We start from the raw sequence: 22,248 nt of genomic DNA, 5'->3' as shown, positions 1-22,248 counted from the left end.
AACTGGATAAAGGAAAAGTAAGTGAGGGATAAGAAGCAGAACTTATCCTCTCTATACTAGAAACATATATAATGGTAATTAAAAGTCATTTAACTAATGGATTAGTTCAAAATGAGAGAAAGCTGTTGTATCCTTCACCTTACCTGTACCACGTATCACACCACCAATATCTGAATGGCAGACAGCATAGAAGGGATGTCAGAAATTAAAAAATAATCTCCTGGGGCAATGGATTCTTAAAAGTAAACATCTGCTATTAATCTGACACTTCTCACAAGCCTCATGTTAACTGCTAAATGCCAGAAGGTTGCTCTCCATCCTCACTAAACCAGCGATTGGAACAGGTCAGTGGAGAGCAGAGCTGAACACAGGGCTGGCAGCTGGAAGGTTGTGCTGTTCTGTACCCCAGGAGGAGCAAGGGCAGGGCGGCGCTTCCACATTTGGGAGTCAGGCACCAAAAGGGCTGGGCCCGTGGCAGCTACCAAAATGGCATTGGGAGCCATGAAACTTGTCCAGATTGCCCCTTTAGAGCTAAACCACAAACTGAACTCTAGTGGCAGCAAATCTGAATTATCTAACCATAGCAACATTGCTCAGGGGTGAAATCAAACAAAACAAAGGCTGTGCCAGACCCTGAAGGACAAGAACTTTAATTATATTCATACATAGAATGCATAATTCATATTTTAAACCAGGTCTTCACCTTACACGTGTTGCTGGCCCAGGCCGATTTACTACACAGCTACTGAGAAAGTTGCTCTTGTCTGTACTCTAGCTCAAGCCGCTGCTGCAACAGTTCCATTCCACTTCACTTCAGCCGTGCACAAGACACTTGCTCTGAGCACCTGAACCAAGTGTGGGCTGGCTTTTATTTAACTCTATGAAATATTGTTGTAACTTGTGGTCTGACCCTGGAACGATCTGGGGACTCCAGCTGTTCATCGCAGGGCAGAGGCCATACAAAAGCTCACGTTTGGACTCCCAGCTCTGCCAGCTGCAGCCTCTCGTACTTTTTAACACGTCGATGCAGCAGCCGAAGGCACCTCACCGAACCTGAGCACAAACGCCAGACGGGCCCCGCGTGAGGGAGGGCCCGTGGCGGGGAAGAGCCGGCCGGAGGGGTTTGGTCCGCACTGCAAGGGCTCGCTCGGACAGCGAGAGCCCCGGCACCTGCCTCCCTGGCCGGGCGCGCTCCGCCGCTGCCGCCGGGACACCGCGCCCTTCGCGCCCAGACTCGGCGGAGCGCAGCCCCAGGCTCCCGGGCTGGGGGGGTAGACAGGGTCCGGGCCGGTGCGGATGTCGGTGCCGGACCCCGGGGTGAGCCGTGCCGGCGGGCGGTGCTGCCGGCGGGGCTCCGCGGGGCGGGCGCGGGCGGCGCCGCTCGCTGAGGCCCGGCCCCTCAGCGCAGCCCGGCTCGGCGGCGCCGGCCGCTCCCGCTCCCCCGGCCCGGGCTCTTTGTCGGCGCGAGCCGGCGGGGGTCTGCAGCGCCATGTCCTCCCCCAAGAATGGCTTCTACCGGCAGGAGATCACCAAGACCCTCTGGGAAGTGCGGGACCGCTACCGGGACCTGCAGCCGGTGGGGTCCGGCGCCTACGGAGCCGTGTGGTGAGCGGGGCGGTGGGGGCGAGGGGGGCGGCGGCCTCTGTCCCGGCCCGGGGGATGCTGCCGGGGCCGGCCCTCTGGCGCGTCGCTCCCTGCCAACTTTTCCCGGTTGTTGTCCGGACCCGGGCTGGCCCCGCCCGGTGCCGCCTGCCCCGCGGGTGCAGAGGGGCGGCCCCGCTGTTCACCTGGCCGCCCCGGGCCGGGCTGCTCCGCCGGGGGAATCCGACCCGGGCGTCTTCCGTGCCTGGAGCGAGCAGAGCTCGCAGCGCTGCCCCAGCCGTGCCCGGGGGCGCTGCCCCAGCCGTGCCCGGGGGCGCTGCCCCAGCCATGCCCGGGGGCGCTGCCCGCCGCTGCCGAGCCCGGCCGCGGCACCCCGGAGCGGCGGCGTCCCTGAAGCCCGGGGTGTTTTAGCGCTTAGGGCGGACCCCTCGGTTTGGCTCTGCGTTGGTGATGGGCTTGGGTGTTTAGTGGGATTTTTTGTCTTATTTTTAGTTTGGGGATTTTTTTTTTTCCCACTCCGCAGATGTTCCTCTTTAAAGCTTTTGATAACTGTCTACATTTCATCACAGAGCCTGGCAGGCTTTTAAAGGAACGAAGTGAGATGGCTGCTGGCAGAGATGCTCTGGGGCGGGGTCTCCCCCCGAGGGCCCGGCAGCGTGGGGCAGGATGCAGCCGCTGGCCGGGTTTGCTGGGCTTTGCCGACTTGCTTCGGTCCTTGCTCACCAAACTCTTTCTTTTCCCTTAAAGCTCAGCCGTCGATGGAAGAAGTGGTACCAAAGTGGCCATTAAGAAATTGTACCGCCCGTTTCAGTCTGAACTCTTTGCCAAACGAGCTTACCGAGAGCTGCGCCTCTTGAAACACATGAAGCATGAAAACGTGAGTTGAGTCATTATCTCAAAACTACAGCTTAGGCACTCTAAATCAAAGAAAATATATACATTTGGACAAGGCACATGTGTAGCTGAATGGAATTCTGAAATCTTTCAGCCTGTTTTTTTGTCTGCCTGTCCTACAAACATCAGTTCACACAAACTAGAATATCCTGTGGGAAACACCACTTAATTTCCACGTAGGAAAAATTGGGTGGGGAAGGTTAGGACCACAGTGCAATTTGCTCAGTGCTAGTGAGAGGGATTAAAAACCAGAAATTACAGTCTCCATTACTACCTTCCTGTGAGTTGCAGGAGAACACAGAGCACAGGTCTGTGGATCTTAAGTACCAGCATCTTTTTTTCTTTTCTTTCTTTTTTTTTTTGGTTCCCCTGAGCTGGCTTGAAGATGCACACATGAATATCTTTGAGGAGAGGTTAGCATTTTTCTCCTTTTTTTTTGTTCATGAAGCATTTGAACTTTTCAGGCTGATATAAATGGGAAACAGGAAAAGTCCACAAATGACTAAACAAATTGCTCTACGGTGAAGGAGAGAATAGGTAACAGAACTCTGCACATAATTCCCATGTAATGTGAAAGAACAGCTGTAGAAAGAAGTGTTGAAAGTGTGATTGAGAGAAAGATTCATGGTCCCAGTACTGCTTAGGAGTTTAGGAAAAAAAATAAAGAAGTTTGTGCAAAAACAGCTGTTATGGAGTCTCAAGGCATTTCACAAAAAACTGAGACATCAAAAGCGAGGATGAGAGAAAGTGGTAATAACAATAACTAGTCATTGCCATTTAACATTATAATACTAATATTGTGAGTACCAACTAGGTTTGTTTGAAGAATAATTTGTGGGCTGTCCTGACAGTCCAGAAAGAAAAAGAGCTTTTTGTAGGCTTAAGAAACTATCTACTTGTTTTAGTCTGATTACTTCAAAGTAACTGCCTGATAACCACTGCTGCATATGTTTAAGAGTTAATGTTTGCAGGAAACTTCTGTGTATGGGCTTTAATACTCTCAGCATTTTCTTTACTGAACATTTGGGAGCAGAGCAGCCTGTGCAGTTGCCAAGCTCCTAACTGTGTCCAGAATTTTGAGATTATTTTTCTTCCATTTCCCAGAATAATCTGTTGGGTAGCATTTTCTACTCCTAGCAGGTTTTATGCAGTGTATGCCCTTTGGAATAATACTCTAGAACTCCACTGTGGGCTCAATTTGTAATTAAAGAGTCCAGAAGAAAATGCTCACTGGGGAACCTGAGCACAATCTGTACAAGTTACAAATCAATATATATGAAGGAAGAGAATGATTTACAATCATAGGAAACATTTGGGCCACAGAAAGAAGTGGTTTATGTACTAAGGAGAAGTTTTAACATGAATTGTTAAAATCATCTATTCATTAGAGAACAAAGACTGAGTAAATGATGCTGCAGGGGTTGGAAGCAGAAACTGACTGTTCCACCCATCTGTGATGAGACTGACATGGCAGTGCAGCCATCAAGACAATTCCTATCTGCCACCCCAGCCTCACTCCCTTTTGTCAGTCATGTTGGCCATGGTGAATTAGAAGCAGCAGCAATGCCTCAGGATTTTCAGTCCCTGAGCTGATCTCAAGGGGACTCCTTTAGCTGCTTGACCCATCCAAAATTAAACCAGAATGGCAGTATTGCTCCTCATCATGATTTTCAGCCTGATCCCTTGGACCCACAACCATTCTGTCAAAGGGCTTCTTTTTGCATATTTCATAGAAACATAGAAGCACAGAATGGCTTGCATTGAAAAGGATATGAAAAATCATCTAGTTCCATCCCTTCTGCTGTGGGTAGGGACACCTTTCACCAAACCAGGTTGCTCAAAACCCCATCCAATCTGACCTTGAACACTTCCAGAGATGGGATGTCCACAACTTCTCTGGGCAACCTGTTCCAGAATCTCACCACCCTCTGAGGAAATACTTTCTTCTGTTTATTTGATAGTTAAAATTGCATCCAATTCACTCTTCTTACCTGTTTTTATTTCAAAATTACTTCTGTGACCACAAGGAATTTGATGTCGGCTTTTATGGGAAGTGTGATGTTTTATTTGTTTCACTCTGATTACCTCTCAATGAACCATCTCTGCCCCTCGTAGCCTTCAGGGAATTCTTGTGTTAAGCATGCAGCAATACATTATCACAGTTTATTTAACCTTATGCTGTATTCAGAATAATGGAAGAAGTTGTAATGGTCTGACACATTGTGTTAAAAATAGCAGCTCTGATCTTTTATCTCCATCTTTTATCTCCATTAAGATAGCAGAAGATCCCATTAAACCTGTATTTCATGGATATAATTCATCAGCGTGTCAGTGAAGAAAAATGGAGTAAAACTACTGCTTAATACCCTAGATGGACTCCATTATATCCTGTTTGAGAAATATGCTCATATTTTTTATGCAGAATGGTTGTAGGATGACCAGAAGTCCTGCAAAAGCAAATACAGGAGTAATTATACCAAATTTTATTGGATTTGTATTTTACTTTGTAGGGACGCTAAGTCACAGGTCAATTTGCTTGTCTGTTCAGGGATTTTCAGGAGGAGCTGGCTGGTTGCACCATCTTTCATTAGACCTTTGCTCTCCCTAAAGTCTCTGAAGTAAATCTCAAGTAAATGTAGTGAGGCATATTTCTGTGGAGACCATGTAGTGAGGAATCTTCCTGTGTAAACCCTGCAGACTTGATCACATGGGGCTTCTCATCAGCCCTTTGCAAACAAGTCCAAAGGAGGGTTGAGGGCCAAGGGACAGAGGCTGTGTGTGAAGGGGATGGGACTTGTCTGTGAGAGGTAAATCAGTTAATGGCACTGGTATGCTGCCGGGTTTTTTTTGGTTTGTTTTTTTGGGGTAGGCCTTTTAATTTGAGAGGGCACAGGATGTTTCCCAAACTTCATAAGCTGTAAGCTGTTTATACTACTAAAGAAGCAGCCTAACACAGATCAATTCCTTAGACATTGCCAAAAAGAAAAGTTTGTTTCCAGTGGGATAAGCTGCTGGATCACTCTGTGATAGCTGGCATGTGGAAGGGCATGGTATGGAAATGAGGAATAACCACAGCTAAGGCAGAATGAAGAAAGCTCTTCTTGGGGCTGTTTTTCTCCTTCATTTAATCATGCTAGTTTGTAGTATTCCTCCCCATACAGCCTTACCAGCTCTTGATTATTTCTTTCACATCTGCTGAATCTTGTACAGAGGAATGGTCTTTTTACCTTTAGGAACTATTTTTCAGTAGTGCTGCTTCTGTTCTGTATTTCTGTCCAAAATTCATTTGAATAGGAACTTTAAAATTTACCTATTATGGCTCTGGCTTAAAACCAAAAGCAGTGAAAATATGGCTAGTGTGCTAACTTTGATCCTGGCTTTAGCTCTCAAACATTTGCATAGCTCTGTATTTGTGTATTCTTCTGCAGTTAATGGAGATGTCTGTGTATGCAGAGTGAAACCCAGACAAGTGGAGGTGCAGAACCTTTAGTTTCTTTTGGCAAATAACTTGGATTTTCTCACATGCTTGGATTGTGTTACCTTGATACTGCTTTTGTTGAAACAAGTGCACAGTTGTTTGCAGTGCTCCAGCCCTGGTGCTCTCCTCACCTCCAGGTTGTTAAGAGAAATTTTTAAGCAGGAATATAGAATAGCTGGCAAGGGGAGATGGCACTGGAGAGAGGAAGAGAAGAGCAATGGCTTATACTGGTGGCTCGTGTCAGAGCAGCGTGGATTTTATTAAAGTGTGGCATTTGTGCATGTGTGTGTACCTGTGTGTGCATATATTCGCCCACATTGAATTCTGACACAGTTCTATGAGTTAGTCTGAATGTGTTTCTGGAGTAACATTTCTGACAAATGCCCATTAAACATTTCTTGGGTCAGTTAATATTCTACAGATGTTTTCCCTTCCTGGAAACTCTGTATGTAAGAGACCAGTGCAGTATTTGTTTAAAGGTACTCTATATTATGCTCTCATTCATTGCTCAGGGTGGAAATTATTCTCTGGTGTATCCCCACATCTGAAGACCAGTGTGTGTTTTGCATTATGAGAAGCATGTAGCTTTTTTTCCCCCTTTGGAAGGAATTGGATATCCAACAGACACCAAATTGTCTGTCTCTCTACAATTACATTTCTGAGGATGATCCGCTTTTAGGTTGACTGCTTTTTAATTCTGTTTTCTTTGTTATTTAAAACAAAATATTGAGCTTTTTATTTTCACCTACGGAGTGTCAACCAGAGAAGGAATTAGTTCCAGAGAAAATAGTTAGTCACGCTGTGTTCTTGCCTGAGAAAAATCTTAAATCTGTCGCCTTTTGCAGTTCATCTAGCTTGACATGAGCAGAGGAAAGCAGCAGCATCTGCAGTGCACAAAATCAGACCAACAAGGGAGTTGTAGATGAGTGATGCCTTAATGGATGAGTGTGCTCACTCTGTTAGAAGAGGTTTCCTGCAGCAAGTCCTGCAGGACTGCACCAGCTAAAAACTCACATTCTTTGGGTACATATATGCCAGTAAAGTGCATATATTTCCTGTCTGGAAATGGCAAGTATCCTTATTGGTCCTTATGAAAGCAAAAACACAGTTATAACTGGACAGTTCATTGCTGTCAAAAATTTGTAAGGGAGAAACGCTCCTGTCCGCCTTTCTGCAGGCTGAAAGCACATCTAGGGAGCTAACGGGACACTGGATTAATTTTATTTTGATACTCCAAAGTCAATAAATCAGCATAGGGATATCTGTTGTTTTTCTGCCTATTTCCCTAACTTGACTAATAGTTGCTGTATGTAGGCTGGGCTTCAGCTGATAGCCATTTATTCACACCCAGCCTTGGGTTCTGGTAAAGCAAACTGATGAGCTTATTCCATGAAATTAAAATAAGAAAAGCTGCACTGAAACCCAAACTTTCTCTTTTGATTGTCATCCAGTCTAGAGATGAAGGTGAGTCTGTCTGCAGGATTTGAATCTGTCCAGTGTTACATATGAATCTTTTGAAGGAAGAGTGTGGTGATGCTCATGGATATGCCTTGTGAGTGCCAATGTGCTGGCAGGAGAAAAGAAAAAGAGGTATTCCAGGTGTCCCTCATCTCTGTGAGGAGGAAAGGTGACTGTGGTACAAGCCTTGGCATGAATAGTAAAAATTTTAAAAAGACTGGGAGTTTTTAGTGTAGTAAAAGGATGCCCATAATGAGAACAGCGCAGAAATGTGAAGTTAATCCTGCAGAAAATTTAATGTGACATAATATGTAGTTCAGCAAGGCTCTCTCTTAAGAAATGTACTTGCATGTTTAGCCTGAATGCTAAAGCCACTCAACTTCACTGTGTTTTCATGCATAACATCTGCTGGAGAAAGCAGCACTTACTGCATGAGACACATAACCAACATTACTTATTAATTTATACTAGATTCAGGTCTTTTGATGTACTGCTGCTTACATCAGAAACTGTCTTTTACAGAAATGAAATGGGTCAGTCCTTGAATAGAAGTAATCCAATACAAAGTACAGGGGAAGGCAGAGGTAAGGAGCTGTTCACCATTGTGCTCTGCTGTTGGAATGGTGTTTGGAAAAGAAGGCAGCTGAGAAGGGAAGGGCAGAAACCACCATACCAATGTGAACCTGCTATTTGTTAACAACAGTAAAGTTGGTGAATGTGGTCAGAGGACACACACAGTAGGGCTAAGAAAGGCTGGAGATGCTGCTACCCACTCCCCACTGGCTTCAGAGTAAATATTTTGGGGTGAAAGCATACCTTTGGAAAACAAGTTAGACCAGGAGATGGGTAGTTTTGTGGGTTTTTGCTTCAGGAAGATGCAACATCTCTCTTTTGAAGACAGGCTGGGAAGGTTGGAGTTGTTCTGCCTGGAGAAGAGAAGGCTCTGGAGGGACCTTAGAGCAGCCTTCCAGTACACAAGGAGGGCTACAAGAGAGATGGAGAGGAGCTTTTTATAAGACAGGACAAGGAGCAATAGTTTAAACTGAAAGAGGGTAGATTTAGATTGGACATAAGGAAGAAATTCTTTACTGTGAGGGTCATGAGGCACTGGCACAGGGTGTTCAAAGAAGATGTGAATGCTTCATCCCTGGAAGCATCCAAGGCTGGGTTGAATGGGGCTTTGGGCAGCCTGGTCTGGTGGAAAGTGTCCCTGCCCATAGTAAGGGTTTAGAACTACATGAGCTTAAAGGTCCCTTCCAAGCCAAACCAATCTGTAGTTCTGTGGAAGTGATGCAGTATTACACCCTGTCCTTGAGATAAAAGCTGTTAAAGTACTTCAGTGCAGGCTGAGGAAATTGAGGTTATTTTTCAGTCAAATGTACAGTAGCTGCATTCTTTGTGGGAGAAATTGCCTCTTGGCAAGTTAGTTGGGGTAAAAATAAGACCCTGAAAAGGCAGCACTGCTGCTGATTTCCACAGATCCTTTTCATTGCCATTGCAGAGTGTACTGGGTTCATTCCTCAGCTGAGCTTCCAGCTCTGATAGCATCAGTAACTGTGCTGATTTACACCAAAAATACATTTATAGAAGGTTTCACAGATATCTCTGGTACATTTCATATAGTCAACACTCTGAAAAAATAAATTATTCCTGTGATTGTTTATGGTGGCTTGCTTTAGTGCTGGAACATCATAAAGTTCTTTACAAATGCTGTCTTTAATTGAGAGATTTCAAACAGAAGCAGAATTTTCCATCATATTATAAAGGAGGGAGTTGACTACACTTTGTCTGTTTCTTTTCCTTTTCCTGAACAAGTAGCTGGAGTTGTATCTTCCTCAGAGGATTTCTTTTATCACATATTTCCTTGTGCTTAATATAGCTGCAAAAACCTCTGGCCTAAATGGAAATATGAATGACTCTGCTCCAGTACAGGAAAATAATCCCAAACCACAACTATTAAATAAAAATCACTGAGGAAAAGGAAATGGGTCCTTCACTATATTTTAAAATTGATTCACTATTAGTATGTCTTACCATTTTGGACACTAACATGGATTTCAGGATTTTTAGAAAACCTGGTTTGTAGAGGAAGAGAAGTATTCTGAAATCCTTAGCATATTTAAAGAGTTTTCTAGCTCATTATTTCAAATTCCCTTCTTTGGGAGCTGAGCATTGTTCTTGGTGGCTTCATTCACTGTAGAGGATTTGCAGCAGTGGTAGGTTTGTCTCTGTAAGTTTGCAGCCTTCTCAGCAGTAATGCACATCAGGCAGCATTAAGTACCAGGAGCTCTGTGTACTTGAATGGATACACATTAGGATGTTAGTGAACTTCATTAGTGTGTTTTGGGGCTGGTTGTTCTGCATGGAAATGTGTTCTTCATGCTCCTGTATTCCACAGGGGGTGCCTGATAATGCCTTGGTGCCCAGATGCATGAGATAGAGCAGCCACATTATTTCATCCTCCTCTGTGTCCCTTCTTCTCATTGTGGTGTCCCAGTGTCTTTCACTGCTACATTCAAATGTGGTGGGATTTATTTTCTTGTGGTTCTTGCTTAGGTGTATGAGGGCATGGAAATACTTGCTAAGGAGAACAAGCAAGACTTTTGAGAACATGGAGCTTGGTAAAGGAAGATGCATATTAAATAAGATTACTGCTAAAATGTTTACTTCCTTCTTCATATATGTACATCTGAAGAGAGCACACAACTTTTCTGGTTGTGTGTTTGCATACACACACTGCCTTAGGAAATGCCTGTAGGGCTGCATTATGCTCCACTGTTGCAAAGTATGTCTTTGTAATTCCATCCTCCTCCTTTCTCTCACTACCTCCACAGAGAAAAGGAAAACCTTATATAAAACTGATAAAAAAGAAAATTCTTATTGTAATGTTAGCACTAGTGGTATTACTTCAAATAATAACCCCATCCTCTGTGGGTTTAATTATTATTTTATAGTACTTATTCTTCTTTAATTAGTTTCATATAACAGTCCCAAGTAAATATTATTAGTGACTTTTTTTTCAAAGATATATGCGCAGAGAAAGGGAGTTATAATTTTCTGCCTTCATCTTTATTAGCTTTTCTACCTTCTTCATTTTGTCAATATCCAGTCTAACTGTAGTAGTCTGCCCTTAATGTGGGAAGAGTAAAAATATGCGCAGTAAGGATTTCATCATGGTTGGGCATTTAAAGCTTTAAATAAAGGAAGGTGTCATTTTCTTGCATTTCCCCCCTCCATTTCTGCTCATACTTCTCTTTATTTTCACTTATTTAAGAATATGTCTGATTTGGATGACTGTTCTTGATGTGTGACCTAATGTCTGTATGGCCACAAAGATAGGGTTGAACAGGGTTACAAAGCTTATTAGTCTTTTAGCTTGTTTCTGGCAAAGTCCTGCACAGCCTCATGTTGCTAAGAGCAGCAAAGTTGTGGGTTCAGTCCCCACACAGGCCATTCACATAAGAGTTGTACTCAGTGATCTGTGTGGGTCCCTTCCAGCTCAGAATACTTTGTGATTCTGTGACATAGCAGCCTGCACCTGGGAAACACCATGAGCACTCTGAGGCTTGGAAGTCTTCCTCTGAACAGACAGAAATGGTCATGAATGAGCAGCAGAGGTAGAAAAGAGGCAGCTCTAAAAGCCTGTGTTATTTAGGCACTGCCTGGATTATGCAGCATCTAAAATCTGGGTTTAGATCACTCCAGCTACTTCTTTTTGAGCATTGAGTTCTGTGTATTTAATTTTCTGGTGTTCAGTGGTCTTGAAAGAAGCATTGGTATTTAGTGTAATGCACCCAGTCAGCTTGTATAGTTCTCCCAAAACCCATACTAATAGGAAAAGCTGTGGTGGAAAATCCATTTTACTGGATTATTATTTCTCTGTTCAGTGATAGGATGCTTTTGTTTGACATAAAAACCTCTGGAGAACCTGAGGTATAAGCCACAGTAAATCATATAAAGTTCTTGCTAATTTTTTCTCAATAAAACCAGCTTCATTCTGGTTTCTTCTTTGTGCTTCCAAGAAGCTATTGTAGTCTATGTACCTAAATTACCCTGTTACTGAAATTGGAAGATGTTTAAAGTGCTCTTCATTGATAAGCAGCAGGCCCAGCTAGGTGGAGAGCACTTACAAGTGCTTCATATTATAGTCTGATTTTTCTGGTTTATTTTCAGCATGTCAGTATTTAAAGTGATAAAGTACTGTCTCCTCTTACATAAAACTGTTAGCCTCCGAACTTTTAGTTCCAGTAGGTACTTCTTATATTTTTTTGTCATAGGGTAAAACTGCCATCTGAGTTATAAAATCTAACACATAACAAATCCTGGCACTACTTTAGGTATTCTTTCTGCCATGTTTATGCCTATAGTTAATGTCTCAATGTGTTTTAGATTATATTTTTCCACTTATTAGGTGATTTAGGCTTTATTGTGTCAAATCAGCCATTAATTTTTTTCTATTCTTTTTTTTTTAGGTCATTGGAATTTTGGATGTGTTCACACCAGATGTAACACTGGAGAAGTTTAATGACTTGTAAGTTCCAAGTTGTTTTTGGAGCAGAGCATTGTTGTTTGTGTGGGATGAAATGGTGTTGCTTCTCAAATAGAGAATTTCAAAATTATTGCTTCATGGACTTTTCTTTCTGAGTTTCATCTTAATATAACTCTTACATGCAGCTTTGGTGGGCTGGAGTTCTCAGATTGTCATTAGAACCAGTTTCCTGTCTTTCAGCCCTTAATAAATGGCAGTTTAGTGAATCCCCTAATCCACCTTACAAATCCTGATTTCTTACCCGAAGGCCCAGATTGCTTAAATGGTAGGGCAATTCTTAACCCAATCCAGTAGGCTAAAAATTACTCCCACTATGTGGCATGTCTCAGTGGGATCCATCCAAATTCAAGGATCAGTTAAAAGTGCTGGTGCTGCTGAGTTTTTTGGTGTTTATCTGCATTGTGGTCTGTTGTGCCCTGTGACTGTTTTCCCAGTCAGTGGTCCAAACAGCAGCTGACACAGGTTGCTTCTACCACATCTCCCTGGCCTTTTGGTGGCTTCTCAAACACAAGATGTTTAACATGTCTGCTGTTTTATTTGTTTACTGCTACAATTCTGGTGAATTAGAGTTGCTAGAGAAGCAGTGCCCAGAAATCCTTTAGGGTTTAATGCAGGTTTCCTGTGTTAGTAGAACTGTTCTGGATTTCATCTAGTGTATCTATGTTTCCTAAACAACCTTGTGTATTTATATGTTAACAAAGAAAGCTATCTGACAGAAAAATGTAGAAAATGAAGTACAGAAAACATGGAGCATGTGTTCATATTGATTGTTGAGCCAAAATGAATGTTGTCCATATTGTCTACTGTGCTGGCATTTTACACAGCATATGTAATATGCATATGTAATAGAGTGCACATGTACATGATGAGCATTGAAGCACTGTGTTTGAAATGAGACCCTAAAATCATCCTCCAGATATTGTAGTTCAGTGGCTGTGCTGCTCAGTCATGACTGTGAGGTACATTGCCTTGCATGAATGTCTTAGTTTTTTGTGTAGCTGTCTTTGAAATATCATGAGGCTTTTGGTTAGTTTCTTTCTAAGCTAGTTCTATAACTAGCAAATTTCCATAATCAGTGACAGAACTGGGCAATAACTCTTTAAGACAATCAGCTAAAAACAGATAGGCTTGGAGGGTGGGAGGATGAATTGTTTGGTAAATGGAATGATCTGTAATTTAATATTGTAATTGAACTATAACATACAATAATGCTTTACATGACAAAGTTAATCAAGTTAATCTGTTTGGTTTTCTTTCTATTTTTGTTTTGTTTTGTTTTAAGCTACCTCGTTATGCCATTTATGGGAACAGACTTGAGTAAGATAATGAAGCACGAGAAATTAACTGAAGATCGAATCCAGTTCCTGGTGTATCAGATGTTGAAAGGCTTAAAGGTTTGCCAGTTGTACTACTATTTTGATTTCACAGGTTTTTTTCCTAGTAAACTGTTATGGAGAACTATAAGTACTTATAATTTAATAGCAGGATAAAATTTATCTCACCTAGTATAGTAAAAATTATATACTAAATTAAAATCATTATATTCATTTATTATATAAAGTATAATTTTACAGCTGAAGAATCCTGTCTCTCTTAGTTTCTTATCTTACATAAGGTGCTCCAGTCCCATAGTCATCATTATTAAGCTTGTTTCAGTGTCTCTCTTTAACTGGAAAGCCCATAGCTGAGCACAGCACTCCAGATGTGTCTCACCAGAGCTGAGAAAAGGGGAAGGATCATCTTCAAGGTGCTGGCAATCCTCTGCCCAATGCATGAGGCTTTTGGTTGTCTTTGGTGCAGGGACACAGGTCCTTTTCTGCCAAGCTGGTCAATCTCCAGCCTTGTGGGGTGCATGGCATTATTCTCTCCCAGGATTTTGTTGAACTTTGGTGGGTTCCTGTGAGCCCATTTATTGGTTTGGGGAGGTCTCACTAAGTGGCAACACAGTCATCTGGTGTGTCAACTTTATTGTCAGTTCTTTATCATTTGCTGAGGGAGCCCTCTGTCCCATCATCCAGGTCAGTAATGAAAATGATAAACAGCACTGACTTCAGTACCATCCCTAAGGGGGCAGTGCTGGTGATGGGCCTCCAGCTGGACTTCTGCCACTGATCACAGCTCTTTGATCCAGGCAGTTCAGTCAGCTTTGATCCTGGCAGCTCAGTCACTGTCCATTAATCCAGCTCCTACTTCCACTGTCTCTCAGGGTGTTATGAGGGCTTCAAAAGCCTTGCAAGAGACAAGGTAAACAACACTGTCTGCCCTCCTGTCATCCACCAGTCCAGTTGTCTTATCACAGAGGGCTAACAGGCTGTCAAGCGTGATTTTCTTCTGTAAATCCATGTTGACTACTGCCAATCAGTTCTTTGTCCTTGTAATTTTTGGAAATTGTTTCCAGAATTACTTGCTTATCACATTCCCAGAGAGTGAGGTGTGGCTGACTGGCCTTTCTTGATCCCCTTCTTCAATACCCTTTTGAAGACATGAGCAATATTTGCTTTCTTGCAATCATAAGGAACATCTCCTGATCACCGTGACCTTTCACATACTATTAAGTGGACTCCTGATGACATTGGCCAGCGTCTCTTAGAATTCATGGGTGCATCCCATCAGGCTGTTTGTTTAAAAGTTAAATTTGTGTTTGTTCAGATATTCCTTATCTGATCCTCCTCCATTGAGGGTTAAATCTTCCTTTCTCAAGATTTTTCCAGCAATTTCAGGGACCTATGATATGATAAATAGTACCAGTAAAGATGGATGAAAAGAAGGCATTGAGTACCTTGACTTTTTCATGCCCCTGGTGCAATTGCTTGTGTTCTCCCTAGTTTTGTTTTTGCTCACAGTTTGCATGTAGAAGTTCATGGTCTTACAACACAAAAAGAAGATTCCTTAAGCTCCCTTTTTTATCTATAACCTATATTAATGTGATGGGAAAATGATTCTTGGTCCATACTGGTACTACAGTTCTTAAATTACTGTGTTTACCTTTGGGTTTACTACTTCTTTCTTTTGGTGATGCAATTCCAAGAGAAGAAAAACCTTGACCTAGGTCTGCAGGCTTTGTCCAGGCTCTCCTGCAGTAAAGGCTGTTTAATTCTCTTTGCTGCTCTGGAGACACTTAAGGAGGCTATGGAATGGCACTGTCTTAAATGGAATGTGATTCCTTGGCTGCTGCTGGCACTGTACAGTTTTGGTTTTATGGTCCTGTAACCACACAGTGTATGGGCAGAAATTTGCTCTGTACTTGTACAGGCAAGTGAGGTCAGTGTAGGGGTGTGCTTGTGCAGTGGAAATACAGACCTGATTTTGATACAGGAATGTCTGGCACTTCCGTCAGGATGTGGATTCATTGCTATGCTTGCATTGCCAAACACTTAAAAAATAATTAAACAGCAGCACAGCTTGCTGTGCCTGGACAATGACATCAGGAGCAGCATAACCATGATTCTGTTGTCCCTCAGCACTGAACAGATACAGAAGGGCAAGTAAATTGTTTTACTCCCATTAAAAACCGTAATAAATACATTTTCTTGTTGAGTCCTGCATTATTGATTTCTCTTTGACCCTACCCTGGATTTTGTGTTCTTATTTTAGTAGATTTTTGTTCACATAGCCTTTTATATGTGCTAAGTAATTATCTTTTGTGTTTATAGTTGTGCATTTAGGTGCTACAGTTCCCATGTTACAAATATAGGAACCTCAAGTCAGGTAAACTAAAGCCAGGTTTGGGGAAATTTGTTTTATTTAAACTGGAGGAAATATCACCTCTAACCTGGATTCTGAATGTGGAGTTACGATTTCAGTTCTGTGATTAGTTCCCTAGTCACAAAGCCATGTCCTAATAAGTGTTGTCTGGAGGACTGTGTGAATGGAGTGGTCTGTTTAAGTTCCAGCAGGTAACTGTCTGGGAAGCAGATTTCCAGGAGAGGCATGCTATTCACCAGGGATGAAAAACAGCATTTGTGCTGACTTTACAGGCATATGTGAACTGTAAAGAATTAGCTTAGGTTGAGTGTAGTGGAAAGGATGAATAATTAATTTAATTCTGGTGAAATGGCTTAGAAACATCTTGGCCTAGTGACAGTCACTCTGTGACAGAGGCCAGCAGAGCAGAGCTTGTGGCCCCAAAGGCTGATGCTGAAGTCTGTTGGATCAGTAAATGTGGAAGACAAATGGGGAGCAACTGTGTGTGGTTGACATACATGGGAAGAAAACAGAGCAGGAATTTATGAGGATATATTGGGCAGGTTTGTGGCAAGGTTTGTTTGTTAGTGAAGGCTGCAGGGTGGCTGCTGTGAGAAGACACCAGGAACTGCCTCCTTGTTGAACAAAGTTCCAGCTGGCTGCAAAGCAGACCCACTGCTGGCTAAAGCTGAGCCCATCAGCAATGATCATGGCATGGTAATACATTTAAGGAGGGCTAAAAAAATGTTGGCAGCAGCTGTGAGAGGGGAGTGAGAAAATGTGAAGCAGCCCTGCAGGCACCAGTGTCAGTGGGGAAAGAGGGAGAGAAGATGCTACAGGTGCTGGAGTAGAGATTTCCCTGCAGGCCATGAAGACCATGGTGGCACAGGTTGCTCCTCTGCAACCCATGGAGGACCACAACAGAGCAGATATCCACACAGCAGCCATGGCTCCCCATGCTGAGGCCCAGGGATGTGGCCTAAATGAAGAGCCAGTGCTGAAGCAGCTCCTGGCAGGTTTAGTGGTGACACCTGTGGCCCTTGGGGGACCCACACTGGAGCAGTCCACTCCTGAAGGACTGCATCCCGTGTGAAGAACACATGCTGAAAGAGTTCATGAAGGAGTGTCTCCTGTGGGAGGAACATAAAAATAAAAGCAGTTACATGGCAACAGCTACCAGCAGGGATGCTGAGATAGTAACTGTGATAGATCTTCTGTAAGAAGTGGTTTACCTGAATAGTTTCTTACCCCATGTTTTTAAAACTGTACTTACCTCAAAATTACCAGCAGGAAATAAAATATTATTTCACTACTAGACTGTTCTGTCATCTCTTATTACACAGCAAACTCTGAAGAACAATCTTTCCTGTATCTGTTCCATTAAATGTTGGATTCTCATTGAACCATTTGAGCCAGAAGTACACACCTAGCTGAAAATATTTTTATGAAATAGGAATGGTCTAGTGTTGAGGCACATTCTTGTAGCCCTGTCTGTGCTAGAAAGTATGTTAAGCTGAAAGTAGTGTTGCTAACATGCAGACAAGAAAGAAAATGAGTCAGTAATTTGTTTATTCTTTTACAGATATCAGTAAATTAGCTGTTTAAGAAAGGGTTAGCCAAGTTTTTCATGAAAGTCTTGTACTTTTTAAGGTCTGCTGTATCTGGGTTAAAGACAGCCCATCTGTGTTTACTTGGATTGCTTTTTTGGCTGGGCATGGGGAACAAACATACATACACTTAGCTACAACTCAGTAGAGGCATTATAAGGGAAAAATGCTTGCAACACCTGGGAAGGGGGAGAATGCCACTGTAGATCTTTGTGGTAAAACTCATTCAGCTTCTCAAGCTTAGCCTCTCCTTTGTATGATGACTTTGTTTTTCACCTTTTAACTTTGATGGAGTCTATGCTGAGGGGGTTTTTTGGTGTTAAAGATGTAACATGCAGTATGCATTTGTCCTTTGTAAAGTATATAAGAACTTTATGGTATCTGTATTTATGTTTGGTCAAAGGCAAGAAGGCTGTTCATCATTTTTGTCACATTGCATATATTACTGTAACAACCTGTTTACATGTGACAGTTTAATGTGTGTAAGGGAGAACTCTGTGTGACTGATGTACTGTGAAGGGATAAGGGAGATTTTTGCTAAGCCCTCTGGTCATTTTCCTTGTAGGCTTCATTTCTACATTCTATCTGTAGGCTGCTTCTGGATTGGTTGTATAGAAAGGGCTCAACAGCCTTGATTTAAAAAAACCTGTATAAATTGAGGTCACGACTGAGTTCATGAAGATTTTTATCTTCAGCCTTTGCTCTGCAAGTCTGTACAGTTCTTTTTTGTCAGTTCTTATCATTTTACTGTCTTTTTTCTACAGAGAATGAAATATTAATTTTCTTTCTTTGGTGAGCCTTGTAATTCAATGTGATGTGGCACCATTTAAAAGCAATGGCTTACCTCTCCTTTGCCTGTTGCCTAGTTGGACCTTAGTCTGGCATTAAATTTTACTTACATGTGAGCTTGCATCTTGGAAGGGCTTCCATAATTTCTTTTTTGCTGTTGTTTGACAGAAAAGCTGTGTATTGTCAAAGAGCACAGAAGGCAAGCTAAACATAAATGTCTGTATATGTAGGTGGAAAGAGAGTGCAGCTTTCAGTCTTGGGTCCCTGTTCTGCAGGAATGCCAGCTGGGCTCCTGTTCCTAGAGGTCTGGGGGAGGTGGCTGTCAGTCCTCTCTCTTTGTCCATAGTGCTTGGGAAGGGACAGACAGCTCTTGGGCCATGCAAACACCTGTTCAAGCTTCTCTTGCCATATTTATGGCAAGATGGTAAGATGAACTACTCTAATTCTCTCCTTTTCTCATTTGTATTTACTGCCTTTTGTTCACATTTATGCTGGATTTTTCTGCTTGTCTGCTTTCCCTTCCCCCTCTGACTCATTTGCTCTTCAGTTTTTACTTCCCTGCCAAAATGCTTTTCATTTTCATTTTGCATGTTCCCTAGAACACATTCTCCTGAGTCTTTGCTAATTCCCTTTTGATTAGCTTTTTATTTTGTGTAGAGGTGACATAGAAAGAAAAGAATGCTTGAAATTTAGATGATTGTTGGATGACTTCCTAGCATGATCTGAAGTTTGCATTCCAGGATTTATGCATGCTATCAAAATTATCTTTGGGATAATGCACAGAGCTCCTGTGCTGCAAGGCACTTCACTTGTGTTAACTGGGTTCTTGAATAAAATATGGTTCAGGTGAAGTGGTAGAAACTTTGTGAAGGATATGCCTACTCTGTTCTGAATCATTAAGAATGAAAAATCTGTCAATGGATGGATAATTTAATGAGGAGAACCAGTAAGAACAGGATCCCATTTCAGAAGGCTGTTGAACAGAAATAGAAAACCTTCTGAATGAAGACTGGCACAGTTCCAGTGTTGCTACCTTCCAGGAGATTATGAAATGCATTTAAAAAAATACTGCTATTGTTAAAGAAACATTGCAGCACAGCACCAGTATTTCAGCCTACAGAAAGGCTGATGTGTGCACTGCAATCAGGAATAACTGCTAATTCAGGTGATCTCAGTAGTGTTATGTTAAGAGGAACTTTCAGAAAATATAGGAGCTTTCCCCAAGGTGTTAACATGATTTTGGTGCTGTGGACATTCATAAAACCTTCAGTGGGGTGAGAATGACAGCAAAATCATACTCTTCCCCCCAAACAGGTGAGATTTTCTTTAACTGAAATTGTGAAGGGTGCAGACCTTTTAGTTCCTATTTCTACATTCCACATTCTTAGGTGCCAAATGACTGGGTCTGCCAGCTATTTCCTTACTGTGTACAGTCTTAGCAGCACAAACCAACTATAGAATATTTTAAGCATCTGTTCTGGAAAATCAAGAGGCTTCAGTTAGAAGATACTGCAATCATTTAGAATGTAAGTAGATATTGTGATATCCTCGATCAAGATAGTGATAACAGAGGACATCTTTTTCTTAATTTATTGGGAGTTTAACTATTTACAGTTATATTTCTAGTTTGAGTTTGTTGTTTTGTTTTTTAAAGTACATATGGTCTCCATGTAAAATTGACAAACTTCCTCCTCCTCCTGTCCCAGTTCACTTCATGCATATCCATGACAGATAAAGCATTTTGTAGTTTTGTGTTTGCTGTAGTGGTTTTACAGCAAACATTCTGTGAAGCATCCGTATGCCCTCAAAGTCTTGTGTCAGCCCCAGGAAATCCTGTGAGAGGCTCTGGCATTTCCTATGGGTGCTGTTAAACCTTGCCCAATCTGTAAGTAATCTGCAGCAGGAACTGAACTACTGCAGCTGCCAGGACAGGCCTGGGCTCTGGCACGGCAGTGTGACCCTGCAGCAGCAGGGCCCTACCACAGCCTGGGCTGGGTTGGTGAAGTTGTAGGCACAGGGTCAAAGAAGTGGGGGCTTTCCCCCCATCCCTCTTTTCAGAACCTGTGAGACCACATAAGAGAGGACTAACTGTCAGAGATTGTGTCAGTCACTGCTTTAAAAGCTTGGCACCATAAATTCAGATCTTGTGTTGCTTAGGTTGTATGGGTTGTGTTTTAAGTTCAGAAATCTAAGTCTGAAAGGCACATTGGTTCTGTCTGAAGAAGTTGGTTTTTCTTCTGTAGCTTTGCTTTCTTTGTCTTGGTGTTTCTCATCAACTGGATTATGAGGACCCTTTTGCAGAGGGACTGTTGCATTTGTGAGCTTAACTGCCCATCCTGAGGGCAGCTGGGGAAGATGGTCATTGCTGTGGTTGTGGCTGATTTGCAATTATCCTGCAAAGCTCCTTTCTTCTGTGTGTTTCTGTAGTGTTATGCTGACTATTCCTGGTTGGTCTTCTCTGGCTCTGCCAGTTAGTTCCCAGTGACCCTGTTGCCACTTGTCCCATTCTTCAGAGCGGAATAAAATGAAAGTTCTTTGGGTGAAGCTGGAGGATTTGCATCTTACTCATCTTTTCTCAAGTCTTTTTTTTAAATACTTTTATTGTTCTCATGTTTTTTAGCATCACTAGTATGGTCTGTGGGCGTTTCAGATCAGTACCCCACCCCTGAAGGGATTAGCACATCCAGGCTGCTCTTGGAAACTATGTCCTCAGTTCAGAACAGCTATCTGCATTTTGATCTTTGCAAGAGATGCATGTATCTGAACTAGTTACTAGAAGTTCCCTTTATTGGCTGTGATGAAAATAGTCTCTTCTAGGGTATCATTCAGTGGTGAGAGAAACTGCATTCCTCAGTGGGGAGCATTTAGTGGCAGTCATGGATTCAAACATCTGTATTTTATCAGGTGTCATCCCAAAAGAACTAGTCCTGGGTGTTCAGTTTGGTGGTTTGGCTTTTGTGAGCCCTTAAATAGGTCACTGAATGAGTGATGAAAATATCCAGGTAAAGAGAATGTCTTTGAACTTGACCTTTCCACTTTCCATTGAGGAAATACTGAAGCATGTAGCAAGAGTTCTCAGATAAGACCTTGACTGGCCTTCATCCCAGTCTTAATGATCTCTTAAAAGCCAGTGCTGCTGAAGCATATGAATCTAAACTATGATGGCACACCAGAGACACCTATTGCAGGAGAGCATTTCTGATGTGTAAAATAGCATGTTTCATTCTGATATACATATATCAGTTGCATTACTAGACTGATTTAGTGGTTTCTCATTATTAAGGGAGGGAAAGGACAAAATGCTAATGAACATTAAATAAACATTAAAACCATAGCTAAAGGGATCTTCTGTGCAACAAATAAAATTTTTCTCATTTCAGTTTACTTTAGCACCATGTAAAAGTATTTTCTCTCCTACCCCAGGCTACTTTTAAACTCAGGACCTCAACTAAAAAAATACTTTCTCTTTTTACAGTATATTCACTCATCAGGCATAATTCACAGGGTAAGTGGAAAAGCATGAAAGATATTTATATTTTGATAATGTGAATGATGTTTGTGTATAAGCATGCTTATAAATAGGCCTGAAATTCTGTTTGTAGGTTTTCTCAGTTTGTTGGTACCTTTGATTTCCTCTTCAGTGGGAACAAAAGGTGGCATGGCTATGTCAGTGTAAGCTGGCACTCAAGTTGCACTGAATACAGCTTAGATTTGGGGTTCCTAGATTACTTTTTGAACTTGAGTTGTAAGTCTCCACAAGAGCAAATAGTGTCTAAATTGAGATAGATAAGAGCTGGGGGTTTTTTGTTTATTTTTTAATGAAGAGTAAACTTTTAAAAACAGTGTTTAGGTTTTCTTTAAATGTTTTATTAGTGTTCAGAGTTTTGAGGGATCCTTAGAAACTGAAAAAAAATTCCAAAATTATAGAGATTGAAGAACCTCAGCTTTTTCCGAGATTAATTAAGCATTTGTTTCTTTTTTAATCCCTTCTCTGTATAAAGTCCACTTAAAATCACTTCTGCACTGTGAGGAAGGAGTTCTGAATGATGCCTTTGTGGTACCAAGCAGTATATCTTCCCCTGAAACTGCATTAGAACAGTAGAAATTGTCCTTTTTTAATAAAGTGTCAGGAGCACCATAGACAGTGCACATTGTATCAGCTTTAAGCTGGAAATGGAAAATACACA

General features: G+C 42.1%; 1 protein-coding gene across 1 annotated transcript in view; it reads left to right on the top strand.

Moving 5' to 3' along the window:
• Nucleotides 1-1,422: 1,422 nt before the first annotated feature.
• Nucleotides 1,423-22,248, top strand: part of MAPK12 (mitogen-activated protein kinase 12) — a 30,349-nt gene continuing 9,523 nt past the window's right edge. The window contains exons 1-5 of the mRNA XM_054272393.1: nucleotides 1,423-1,605; nucleotides 2,350-2,479; nucleotides 11,905-11,963; nucleotides 13,264-13,375; nucleotides 21,537-21,566. Of these exons, the coding sequence (XP_054128368.1) occupies nucleotides 1,490-1,605; nucleotides 2,350-2,479; nucleotides 11,905-11,963; nucleotides 13,264-13,375; nucleotides 21,537-21,566 (447 nt within the window). The 5' untranslated portion in view covers nucleotides 1,423-1,489. The remainder of the gene's footprint in view (nucleotides 1,606-2,349; nucleotides 2,480-11,904; nucleotides 11,964-13,263; nucleotides 13,376-21,536; nucleotides 21,567-22,248) is intronic.

This window comes from Melozone crissalis, unplaced genomic scaffold (genome assembly GCF_028551555.1).
Source record: "Melozone crissalis strain CALT ecotype California unplaced genomic scaffold, PUWL_Pcris_2 ptg000004l_1, whole genome shotgun sequence".
In the NCBI taxonomy this organism is placed as follows: Eukaryota; Metazoa; Chordata; class Aves; order Passeriformes; family Passerellidae; genus Melozone; species Melozone crissalis.
Note: the sequence above shows the minus strand (reverse complement) of the source record. Positions and strands in the feature narration are given on the sequence as shown.